The sequence below is a fragment of the Mercenaria mercenaria genome, chromosome 7 (assembly GCF_021730395.1).
Source record: "Mercenaria mercenaria strain notata chromosome 7, MADL_Memer_1, whole genome shotgun sequence".
In the NCBI taxonomy this organism is placed as follows: domain Eukaryota; kingdom Metazoa; phylum Mollusca; class Bivalvia; order Venerida; family Veneridae; genus Mercenaria; species Mercenaria mercenaria.
The window spans coordinates 71791226-71804951 of NC_069367.1; the positions used below are offsets into that span (position 1 = coordinate 71791226).

The following is a 13726-nucleotide window of genomic DNA, read 5'->3' on the forward strand; positions in this document are numbered from 1 at the left end:
CTTAATTAGAAATTTAAAATAAGAATTAAAAACAACAATTCATTCTTCCTCCTTTATTTATTTTTGTCATTACTCAGTTGTTGACCAGCTCTCGAGCAGCTCCCAGATTTAATAGTTATCAAGTCAATATATATTTGAAAGACCAAATGCGTTCCATCTTCTCACTGTACATGCACACAGTCCGTCTTGTAATATTGTTGAATAGTACAGGCATTTCTTCCGATTCAATATCAAACTCAAATATAAGTTCATGGAACGTCGTATTATGCGAAATATTCAATAACGAAAACAATGTAATATTATTCAATCCTAGCTCCACATTGTCAGCTACGCGATCACTTATCCTATCCATTATGATATTCATGATGTTAAATATATTGCGAGTTTAAAAGAAAAACCCGGCTGTTTCACCATCCTTTAAACAATAGTGACTGGTCACGTCTTTAAAACAATAAACATTTTTCCTTTGGTATGATTCATACCACTTGTTCACGCGTGTACAAATTAGACCTTCGTCGTGCTTTGTTTTGCATTGTACATGTAACCTTCCACATCGTGTACTAAACAAACTTCCAAACCGATCACTTAGGATACAGCTAACAATTAATTTGCGAATTTTGTCAACGTTGGGATTTCCCTTTCTTCACAAACGGGAAAGTTGTTACTAAATACATCAACAAGCCGAGAGAATGCATTATATTTTTGCCACATTCTTTGTCCTCTTTGGATGTATACAAACTTCTTTTTTCAATCTAAATTCGTTTGTGTTATTAACGAATCGTGGTAGGAAGATCTTGAACGGGTTTTGTACGTATATAGAAATACTGTTCTATATAAAAACTGTGTTGTATCGTATTTATTTGTATCAAAATAATTGTTTATTCTCCAACTTACAAAGTCAAGTGCGCTCATGCACTAAGCAACGAAATGGCAAAGAAAAAACATCTTTATCACGTTAGGACCTCCAACTAAGCGGCGCATAAGTGTGTTAAGCTTGGAAAGAACGAGCTAATTTTGTCGCAGTCCATTGTTTGATCTTGGATATTTAGGCAGGAAAATGACAATTTGCTTTCAAAGAAATAGCAAGATAATATTGATCGATATCCTTCGATATTCTCTTTGAACTTTGTCTTAACTGATTCCAAAAGACACTATTGTTTGACCTAGGATGATGAAATAAAAAAAGGTAACAGATGTTTCATTTCTACCTCCGAGATTAAAGTTAGATTGGGTCTCGTATCTGTTGAATGACTTAAGCCGCCAGTTGCCGCAAAGATCAATACGAAATTAACCACTCTCCACGTAGCCTTTCTGTAACCTTTTACATGCAGTACACATAACATTACACAATTCGTAACAAGCCTATATACCTGTAGGCGTTTGACTGCAATTTTGATAACGAAAGCGAAAAATCATGATTCACAAAATTGATATTGCCAAAGAAAGTTTATTGGTCGTATTGCAGTGTTACTGTAAGAAAATTACGCGAGAATGGATTTACAGAACCTTCAAAGTTCACTTTCACACGCAAGCGCAACCATTAATATGTTGCTTGAAATTTCAGTTTGCTCTGCTTTGAAGTCGTGCAGGTGTCAGGACACACGAAAAGCTGTATATTGAAGAATGTAATTCAGTCGACGGAAGCCTTTTCTATCAGAATCAGAAGCTGTCATCGGGTATCACTAGGATCTGAATTTTAGAAAATAGGCATGAAATTCAATCATACCATATACACTTATCCTAGAACTTGCGCACATGTAAATGCAGCAATGAATATTACCCCCGTAACCTAAATATGGCAGAAACGATATCCCGCATTGACTTCTAATCATAGAACCAATCTGAATCTTCGTCAGAAATGTAAAGATCCCCGTTCCTTTCGTGTACTCGGTGAAGTTCTGTTGCGCTTTGGCTTGTCTTTTTCCGCTGTCTCCTGCGTCTGTTGCGCCTGCGCGAATTTAGCGCGAGCTCTACTTCCTGAACGAGACCCGGAAGTCCGTAATAATCCGCCTCCACTTTGAGCAATATAAGATCCCGAAACCCGAAAGGAGTTGTCAGACGGTCACTTCTCAGATAGTTAAGTATATGTCTGAAAAAATAAAAACAAGCAAGTGAAAGAAATACGTCCTGACTGAATGAATGAAAATAGCATGTCTGTAGAAACTGACGAGCTCTTAATTATAAGCAGCAGGCTTCATCTTAATTCTAGGAAAAATAACATTTTGCGATGATGTTAATAAGCCAAGCTATTCAATACGTTTTTCTTTCACAGCTAATTAGAATGTCAGTGTACCATTTTTAGGAATAATTAGCAAAAGGTTTGGAATAGGTACAATTGCCACAAAGAGCTTATTTACCTGAAAACCTGACCATCTCTATCAATGAAATAACTTCCTTTCTCATCTCTTGTGCATGGTACTTCACCAGTCATTAGCCGACACAAATAGCTTCCAGTTACCTTGGGTATTGCAAAGAAAAATATGATAAAATACCCCAAAACACTGTTTAGTTGCTGGTTGCTATAACATTTAAATGAGTTGATGCATTTTTCACTAACGTTTGTCTTAAGTCATGACAAAGCTGAAATTAATTGTATACTAATCAGATGTGCCTTTCGACAAAATGAAACATTCTGGTTGAGCCATATTTATAATCAATCATACTTAGTACACCCCTGTGAAGAAAACGACACAATTCCTCACGTTCCGGACACGTGAGAAATGCGAATGACAAAAATGGGCTTTGCACCAAATCACTTCTTTCCACAGTCGTTATATTTTGAGTTTCAATAATTCCGTCTATCTTTGAATCAGTTATAGCCCCAGACTATATGAACAATTTATGAATATTTTTTACAATCTCTCAAAGTTCGTGTATGGGTAACGTAGCAACAATGTCCTTTTATATTTGGCGCATGAAATTGTCAAACTTCTTGAAAAAATCTGAAATGTGAAAGTGAGATTTTATGTGTCCTCAAAAGTTAGTTACAAATTTTGCTTGAAATGTGAAGAATGTGTTCGTTCGATCTGTTCTTCACACTTGTATAAATCAGGATCGTGTTCTTCACAAGTGTGAAAATATGGTATAACATTACAACAATTTGAAATTTTCATAAATTTGGCTTACCTTGGTCAGTGTTGTTTTCGTGGACGAATAAAACGTACCCCCAACATTAAGCTTCACGATCCTGTCCGAAACAGCGTGATACTTTGACATTATAACTTAAATTGATATTCGGAAAGGATTAAATCCTTTACATTCTATTACACATAACTGACAAGTGAATACGACTAGAATAAATACAACTAATAAACTGAGAAGTACTGTATAATATACGTGTAACAATTTACTCTTGTTAAAAGAATAATCGTTGAAACACGGAGGCCTCGCGGATTGCAAATCATACTTACGTCAAACAATGTGATACGGCATACTTCATGCGCATGCTGAGAAGACAAAATCAATATTATTATTAATCTGCTGTAAGTATAGTTTTCCTCATTGCCAATATTCTGCACACTTCTTCACCCAAACAAAGTTAAATGCTTTTCCCAATTTTAGATAACAAAATTGTTATTTTCAGTATTCCGTTCCGTAAATGATTGTTTACACACAAAATATAGACATTTATTTTCTGTCATCCAGTTTCCATGATAAGCCATTCATTGAAACAGTTCATCTGTTTAAGAATGAAATAAAGGCAGGTTTAATAATATGATTTCTTTGGACGAACCCAACTTTTAAAATTGGCCAATCGATTTCAGTCCTAGGTGACCGTCACAATTTACCGACGTAGGTACGTACAGTTGCAGTGACTGTCACATTGACTCCTGGTGAAGACAGCTGTCACCTGAGCTGCTTGTATCTTAAATCAATTGATTCATGAAATACGTTACTAGACTCTGATAGGAATTGTTTATCATATGGAGAAGTCATTATAACTACAGATACATATCATATAGAAAATTAGAAATCGGGAAGAAAATTTATCAAATTCACCCTCATTTAGAAACTTCTGCATAAGAAAGCCGACAGCGGCTTTGTGTGAATCATTCTGTAATATATAAAATACTTAATCACAATTTCTGTTCGGTGGATGCAGTGGTGAAAATAAGCAATTTGCGTTATGTTTTTGCTTCCTTATGTTCTCTGTTTATAATGAACCTTATTGTAGATTTTATTTACTTCCAGACCAGCATTCGTACGTACTGTGGTAGCTGAGGTATAACTCGTACGTACTGTTGTATATGCAACTGTGGTATAACTCGTGCTTACTCGTGTCGCGCTGTCATTTATATGACTGAAAAATTGTTGAAAAAGACGTTAAACCCGAACACACACACATACTAGTGTAGTTGTGGTTTAACTAAAGTCGGTACTTGGGTTGGGTGGGTAAGGGAGTAAAGATTTCTAACCTCATACTAAATGAAACCAAGCCTGTTTCTTTTTGTGCATGGCTATGGTATCTGCTTCCAAAGGATATGATTAAAACATTTTTATTATGGCCTATGTTTCCGATAGATAGGGTCTTATTTTGTTCTTACAATGCTTTAATATGTTGATAAAGGACTGACTCTAATTATGGTCTATATTAGAAAAAAAGATAGAATATTTTTATGGACCGGTACCGAATTAAATTACCCCAGTTTGAATGTTCTGGGTCACATAGTTCACAAGTTATTGGACAGAAACCGTTCGCTCCATAGACGGACGGACGAACGGATCGACAAAACAGCATACCGACGCTACCGACAGGTGCAAAGCAATATATTACCGCTTCTTTGAAGGGCGGCATAACCCATGTATTGGTTACAGTAAAATAAGCACATCAAGCAAGTGTTTCCTGTAAAGACTAATATTTTGAATCAAAATTGAACCGGCGGTTAGTCTAACAACCGGCTAAAGTTTCGAACAAATAGATCCAGAACGCTATTGTTTTATTGACTGTTTCTTTATAAGTTAACTAACAGTCGCCACCTGAAATTCACAGGGCTACTCCTCTAGAATATTACTATTAATGTTTAGTTCGCGGTTAGTACGCGATTCAGGAGACGCTCTAATTTCAGAAGCTTCCCTGGTCTTCAGCGTGCCAGGTGTAAATCACAGATATGCAGGACCTATATCTTTATGTTAGTAATTTTGGTTGAAGTAACAGGAACTCAAAACTCAAGAACAATGGTTTTAGAATCAGACCATTGAATTGGAACTATATATATGTGTGTATCCTATGACAAGTTACGAATAAAGACGAATCAGTAAATGATATTACAAAATTATTGTTCAACGAGTCCATCCACTTAAAACAATTGAGTAGTTTTGAATTAAAAGGATACACAAGTAGATAACTTCCTTTTAGATGATATCTACGTAAGTTCAAAGAAGGGAAAATGTTTAAAAAGCCATTCCTTTAGTCAACTCTGATTTGTTAAGGTGTACTTTCATAAGTTTCGTAATTCATGGGATTCCGTAATGATAGGAAAGATATAGGATAATCGATTACGGAGAAACTTATTCCGAATTACATGCAGTACTCTATGTGTAATATATAAGAAAATTTCAAGCCGATGTAATGCAATTTCGTTTTACATGGGATGTGAACACGGCTTTTGTATGTGAAGTCATGTTAAAACTTTATGTTTTTGTGGTGTTTTTAATCTGGATGGGGAGCTGGGATGCATACGGGATTTCTATATCCGATGGTCGATATGAAGATGTCAATGTAATAATCAAAGACAGTAATGCGGAAAATCAGCAGCTTTTAGAAGCCATAAAGGTAGAGTAGAAATTATGTCACATTAAAGGAAGACATTGATAAAGTTAATTATTATAGAATCACGTCTTTTTTATATGTTAGTGTAGACGTTATTTCAAATTAATTCGTATATCTTACCTGATACTATGCAATCTAATTTTGTAGGCAAATTAAAATAACCAATTAGGAGCCCCTGTATGACAAGCAAACAGCCCTGATAAACTGTTATTATATGGTCAACAAAAAAATTCATTTATGGAATATAAAGGTTTTTTTTTCGTGTCGTTTAAAATAAAAAAGAAAGCCTTCAAAAACCTTGCCGATATGGTATGAACAGTAACATATAGGAGGCCAAGACAATGTTGTGTATAGCTGATTCAGAACCAAGTAAAAAAATGAAAATCAACGCCATAACGTTATCAAAATGAATTGTAAAAACGGCATTGACCGTTGATTAAAGTCCGTTAAGTAATAAATGCCCGTACTAAAAATTGAATATTACCATCGATTAGGATTTTCAGTTTTAATATTAAATTTAATTTAGATTCTTGGTCACGTGAAAATTTGCATATTTAGCGGAGGGTAACACCACAATAAGTTTGTCATTTATATATAGGAATATTATCGCTGCATGAAAAAGTCGGATAAAGGATATAGCTAGAACTAAGGTAAAATTGTTTATTACGGTAACAGAAAAACAAACCAGCAATTATTAACAATAACAAAGTTTATTTTGAAATGTAACAATTCAAATAACTTGAAGGTTTTAACTAGCTGTTTGTTCAATTCTAATATGTAAGAATAATCTAAATCCTGTCCTAGCCAAAATTGAATCCAATCAGTTTTAATTCCAAATTTCACAGAGATATCAAACTGAATTTAGTTTGCACAAAGAAAATGAACCCTCTCTCAAAAGATAATTTTGTTAATACAGATTCATCAGATGTTGAATGTCCAAACTGGCAATATTTCGTTATTAAGAAATACAGGAAAAAAAATCAATAAAGCCTTGCTTAGGTTCTACCTGTCCTCAAACAGCTTCCTATTTAAACTACCATGTAAGGTTCGAGCACTTCCATGTATCACCAACAATAAAACAATTCTGGAAAACCCAGAAAAGCCGAGACTTTTAAATAATACCCTGTTTATCAGCATCTATAGTGGGGCCTTCTGGAAAACCATAGCATATAAATGTTGACATTAGTATTCAAAATAAATAAATAAAAGATAATAAAGTGATCACATGTTTATAACAGAACGTTTATTAATATAAACAACAAACGAGTACAGTCAAGGACCAATCACAACCAAATCTATAAACAATGTTTTATACGTGAACATTTTCTACCGCAAGATCAACATGACAAACGAGGATGTTTAATTAAAACTTTTAACTATTCTGTACAGAACAATTATACAAAATGCTACAGCCGTTCAAAACGCACAGGTTAAGCATTGATTTCGGGTTTTAACTGTTTGTGACGACACACCAGATTCTGAATCATTTGGTGATGTTGTGAGGCTTCTCCGATAGTCCGATGGATGCTTTGAAATATCATGTAAATATTTGTTCTTGAACCTCCGCCTGAAATTTGTTTTGATAAAATATAATATAAACGGCCCATTATTGAAATAATTGATTACGTTTTCCCAAGTTTAACATATCATTGGTATGCACTACATGGCTCATTTTGTATGTCATTGCGTTTGTTATTTGTTTTAGCACATGCATCTTATTGATAATGCTTTGTTTTATGTACACTTTTACCGAAATCTCTCTCTTTCTCTCTCTCTCCCCCTCTCTCTCCCTCTCTCTCTCCCTCTCTCACGCACGTTGCAACCTTCAACTTATAACTTTGCTGCGAAGATATAAATATATTAATAAAATGAAGAGACAACTGAAATAAACTTTATTATTTTTCTGATAACGGAAGATATCTAACATCATGGCTGCGCTCTCCTTGTCGGTCTAAAGATTTAGTTTTGTGTTATATATATATATATTTTTTTTTCGGTAAAAGAAAATAAATGAATCCTTTAAAAAGTATGTCAGCCTCAAGTGGCAATGATATCTATATAAAGATACATCGTTTCAGTCATCATACAAGTAATTGCTAAATATTAACACAAAACAGTAAAAGGATGTGACCACTTGACACACTTGACCATATGAGTTGATTTCAGCACGTACCAAAATCATTTTACCCACTTTGGGAAAAACACATTCTAAATATATATATAAAAAGCAAAGCAGGAAAGTACAATGGCAGAGCGCGAAGCTACAATCTTAAAAGTTGCACTCTTCGCAATCGATCCATTTTTTAGGCTGGCGATATTCGCCAGACTATTATAACCATATATCGAGTTTCTGTAAAGTTCAACAGGTGCTGAGACTGACAACACAAAATATAATTTCATGCGCAATTCAAATAGTCCGCCACGTTAATCAGTTTTGCCATAGAGTTGTATAAAGATTGTTAAACTTACCTGTTTCAATAGATCCACTTGCGCAAACATGTTGTAATAATGTTTTATTTTTCTAACGGTAAATACTTGAAAGATAACATTAGAAAATATTACATAATGATGGTAAATTAATTCGCCTCCATGATCGCTTCGTTATAGATTATGACCTCGGTCTATAAGGAGCTAAGTAAACAAACGCTGGTTCCGAAAAACAATCGTCGATATGAATTATATTGCGCATTATTCGACGGCCTGACATAACGTGGAATATAAGAAATATGAAATATCAATTAAAATGAACTTATAGTGATATGAGTTATGTCAGGTCTTATATTTAGGGCTTAAGTTTTTAGAAACTATTCTTTCAGATCATTTGCTATAGGAACTAAGGGACGTAATCGCTGCGTGATTACCACAGTAACGTGATATGAAACAAATGACCACATTATACCTGTTTTTAGGCTATTTTTATACTAAATTTGTTTTAAACAATCTGACGAATACTGAAAGATATAATGTAAAAAGCGCTTTGTCACCAATATGCTTTAAGGGTGGGGGTGTAGATGTAGCGAGTTTTTTTTTTAAATACACGTTTTCAACTTTTTTTCAGGTTATATTAAGGTAGTGGACCCGTATTGGTAATGTTTAACAATTGCACTAACTTGATACAGTTCTGAAGTTAACATATTTCGCACTGTGATTCATCTTTAAATGACTTTTACCGTGTCGTTGTTGTTTTATTTGTTGTTTGTTTGTTTTTATTTGTTAATTTTGTGTAAGTCTTTTTTCCTCCAGCTGAAACAGAGACAAATTTCAAAGTGATAGCCATTGTGCAAAACGATCACAGAGAATTCATTTTACCAAATATTTTTCTAAATGAAACCTCAAAATATTGCGTCACAATTATAAAACACAAAATAAAATTGGCGATAACAATTTTTCTGGGGAGCCTCTAGTAAAAGGATTTAATCGGAAAGAAATTAAGCTCCAACTTTTGAAAATTATGACCTTGTTCTATGCATTCACAAAGAACCATAGGGCAGAAGTAAAACCTACCTATATACATTTATTCAAAACTTTGTAAAAATAAATGCAAAATCAAGAACTTTTACAAATGTAATTAAGAATTTTTTCAAAGATGTCTAAACATTCACCCTTCAGGTCAAATTCATTTGAAACAGCAAGAAATGACTAAGAAATGGCTAATCAAAAAAAAAACATTTCCGCTTTTGTACGACAGATCAATGATAATATGTCTTAAAAAAACAACAGTTTATCTCACTCGAAAAAAGAAAAATAATGAACAAAGTCTGGCCCTAGTAGGGTTTGAATCTACGCCCTCCTGAAAAATTAGTTAAAGTAATCTCATGGTAGGAATTGAATAATCTTAAAAAAAAATACATTATTACGGGTACGCCAATTTTCCTAACCATCGTATTAAGGAAGCAACATGACTAGATAATAATCATTAACAGTCCGGTTTATAGCGGGGTTCGAGCCCAAAATTTCCCTCGTATCGACAAGAAAATCGCCCCATTTGATCAATGTTCATACATTCACACATAATGTGTGTGTTGGGTGGGGGACTGCATATCGAATTATAGATATTGTGTTTGTTACCTTTATATTTTATCTGATATTATGTCCCTCAATGTTTATTATCGCTTCGTAAGAAACATAATTTTACATAAACCGTTATGGCACGCCAATTGTCCAATATTCTAACACGATCCGATTCATTTTCCTATTAAAGAAGGCAGAAAACAGTAAATTATTATACAAGAAATCACTGTTCTGACGTCACAATTATTACGTCATGGCGTCAAACGGCATAGCGGTGCGCTGGAAAAGAAACCGATTGAAAACGGGCAAATTTTTAATGAATGTCGTCAAGGATGTACTTAAAATCCTTGGTAACGTGTTAGAATCGAAATAATATATCTCATTTTGGGATTTGCTCTTGAATAAATCATTGTTTGGAGTTCAGATGCGAAGGAATTTTATCATGAGGGTATAATAATACGCATCTGAACGACAAATTTATTCAACGACAAATCACTGGATGAAATATATTATTTCTTAAATAACGTTAACCCAGATTTACGGTTAAAAAGTAGAATTAACAATTACAGATAAACAAGCGTTTTCGAACGTAAAACCAGGTTTTTCTAAAACTTACAATATTTTCGGGCGAAAACACGCCCATGGACCTAGGTTTCAACTAGGTTTTTCAATTGAGCTTTGAATTTCAGCCGTTATTTTAAGTTCACGAGCGTAAACCTATGTTTACGGGAGTAAACCAGGGTTCTCAGGTGTAAACCATAGCTTACGAACGTGAACATATGTTAACGATTGAGAACTTAGGTTTACGACCGTGAACATGGGTTTACAACCGTAAACATAGGTTAACGCTGGTGAACATAAGATAATGACCAAAAATCATAGTTTTGTTCGAGAAACCAAGTTTTCCGAACTTAAACCTACGTTCACGTTCATAAACTATGTCTCACGCTCGTAAACCCAAGTTCATGGTCGTAAACATAGGTTCACGTCCGTATACAATGGTTCTCCGCAATCAAATTATCCAACAATTACATTTTTGTCGAAAAACTATGATTATCGAATACTAACATAAATTTTCGAGCGAACACACAGTATAACGGGCCTAAACTATAGTTTACTCTCTTGGACCCATGTTTACGTCCGATAAATTAGGTTTCTCGATTGAACTTTAACTTGGATGCACAAGTTAATCAAGATCACAACAATACCCTATGCTCGCCTTAGTTTAATATGGAAAACCCATAATATCTAAGATTTTTCAAACATCTTTCCCGCACAGTTTTCATTCAGTGTTTTGTGGTAGCCAGCCTTTCTGTACTTTCAGTACTTTGATGTTATACGAGTACTTAGCGCTTTGACATCGTACATTCGCCTTTTCGCTTTATTTATTTATTTATTTCTGGTGAATTTATCGCTACCGTTTACACATAAGGGCGGCTCCTCTAGAAGACGTTTAGTAAGTACTTTAATAGTTAAGAGGATAGAGAAGTAAACAGAATACTCTCCATTCAAGAAGATTCTATGGTTCTTTAGCGTGCCAGATGTAAAACACTCAAATATTGGACCCTGATCACAATATTAGTAATTTTAGTTTGAGAAGAGGGTGCTAGAACGCCGGGAGTATCTGATGTGATCAACTGTAGTTCTATTATGTTAACATACAGTATTAACTTGTTTAAAGCTGTGTTTTCTTGTTAGTTTGCTATACTGTCTCGTCTACTGACCATATTATCTTGTCAAACGGACATGTCATTATGTTAACATACAGTATTATCTTGTTTAAAACTGTGGTATTTTGTCTGTTTGCTATACTGTCTTGTCTAGTTGTGTTTTGTCCATTTGCTATACTGTCTTGTCTACTGACCATATTATCTTGTCAAACAGACATGCCATTATGTTTACATACAGTATTAACTTGTTTAAAACTGAGTTATTTGGTCTATTTGCTATACTGTCTAGTCTAGTTGTGTTTTGTCCATTTGCTATACTGTCTTGTCTACTGACCATATTATCTTGTCAAATAGACATGCCATTATGTTTACATACAGTATTAACTTGTTTAAAACTGTGTTATTTTGTCCGTTTGCTATACTGTCTTGTCTACTGACCGTAGTATCTTGTCAAACGGACATGTCATTATGTTAACGTACATTACTAACTTGTTAAAGGCTGTGTTATTTTGTCTGTTTGCTATACTGTCTTGTCTACTGACCATATTATCAAAGTGTAACTTTGCTTTTCTGCAATCGTGTATTAGTCATGTATACAGAGCTACATGTTTTGTAATTAGTTTTCTCTCTAATTCCTTTATAAATATGTTTAAGCACATTAGAGTATGTTTTCAATATTTCAGAAATCCTTTACAAACGCCTCAGCTCATCTGTTTACAGCAACTCGTAACCTACTCTACTTCGGGAAAATAAAAATCATTGTACCAAAATCTTGGTCGAAGAAGTCTTGGTATAAACAGATGCCAGTCCGGCTGTTTCAAATGTCACACATCATCATTGACAAAGATGGAGGTTCAGCTAACGCACAAGTACGAGGCTTGACTGAATGTGGAAAAGGGGCATCTTATATGCTTTTACCTCCGGCGTTCTTTCTGTCACGTGATAAAAACAGAAATTATGGTAGGGATATAACAAAAGGGTTATAGGATTATGAAACATTTTAGGAATATTATTCAGCATTTGAAGTTGTGCACTTGGGGGTTTTGTTGGAGATTTTAATCAACCAGACCAGTGTTATAGCCCTTGACTTAGTGGAAATATACATTTAAAAGCATAAAAGTTTTTGTCGTATGTATCTTAAATCGTGTTTGACCTAGGGTCATAAAATATAAATAAGATTATTATTCAGCAAGCGAATTTGTGCTCTTTTGGGTTTTGTTTTGTTTTGTGATTATTTATTCAGACCAGAGTTATGGCCCTTAGTATAAACACACATTTGCATAGAATACATACACTCTTTTGTCGCATGCATCTGAAAAATATTTGACTTAGAATTATAAACATTAGAGGATTGTTTTACAGCATGTGAAAGTGTGCACTTGGTGTTCATTTTAGGACTACACTCAGTCACATTAGACCTTGTTTTACATTCGTTCTATCGCTAATTAATACATGTTTTAATCAAACATATTTTATTATAGTATTTACAAAATAATAGTCGAGAAAATGTTAGTTTAGGGTTGTCGAACAATCAGATACATTTCATAGTACAAATGTTTACACATACATGTGGTATATATGAAGAACAGAAAATTGACACAATTCAAACAGAACCACAAGTGATTTTGTAAGATACCCTTGAAAGAAAATCATAAAGTCGCGCAATATCTTCCATGCAGAACTCTATTTCGATATAAATCAGATAAATTACTAATGTACACTTGTAGAACAGTACTCAATGTTCGAGTAAGGGTCTGTTCTAGCTTTTGAGAGTTATTTTGCCCATATATTTTGTAATCATTTAGGTGGTACAGTGGAACCTGTCTAATCCGAACATGCTCGGACCAGAAAAAAAGTTCGGATTAGAGGGGTTTTCGGATTAGAAAGGTTTCTATTTTAGAATGAAAAATTATGCTATTTGTTACACATGATGTGTAGATTCGTTTTTTTTGTGACCAGACAAATAAAAAATAATTAAATTATAAGTAACATGGAGATTGCTTTAGTGTAATGTAAATTTCACCAAAAAAGGAACCATTACAAAATGACGTTTTAAGACTGTCACGACCTACCTAATAGATTTACGTCCGATTGTTGCCAGTTTTATGTTGAGCTTAGATAACACAATCATTGAATAAAGTGTCCAATTTCTGATCGAGATGTGGAAAGATTTGACACAGATAATAAGAAGAAACAAAGTGGGTAGTTAGAAAGTTTGTTCAGTACTCTCTAGAGAGTAGTTTTGGACCATTAAAAGATGACTCACTTAAAAGAG

General features: G+C 34.1%; 2 protein-coding genes across 2 annotated transcripts; one reads left to right on the plus strand and one right to left on the minus strand.

The window, feature by feature from the left end:
• Positions 1-38: 38 nt before the first annotated feature.
• Positions 39-3365, minus strand: LOC123553939 (BTB/POZ domain-containing protein KCTD6-like). Its single transcript, XM_045343692.2, has 3 exons — positions 3127-3365; positions 2358-2458; positions 39-2089 (listed from the first exon to the last, which is right to left on the minus strand). Exons 1-3 carry the CDS (start codon positions 3214-3216, stop codon positions 1825-1827), a joined length of 456 nt encoding a protein of 151 aa, XP_045199627.2. The 5' UTR covers positions 3217-3365; the 3' UTR covers positions 39-1824.
• A 2034-nt stretch (positions 3366-5399) lies between these two features.
• On the plus strand, positions 5400-12509 carry LOC128558833 (calcium-activated chloride channel regulator 2-like). The gene is made up of 2 exons (XM_053549044.1): positions 5400-5773; positions 12135-12509. Exons 1-2 carry the CDS (start codon positions 5570-5572, stop codon positions 12435-12437), a joined length of 507 nt encoding a protein of 168 aa, XP_053405019.1. The 5' UTR covers positions 5400-5569; the 3' UTR covers positions 12438-12509.
• Positions 12510-13726: the final 1217 nt, after the last annotated feature.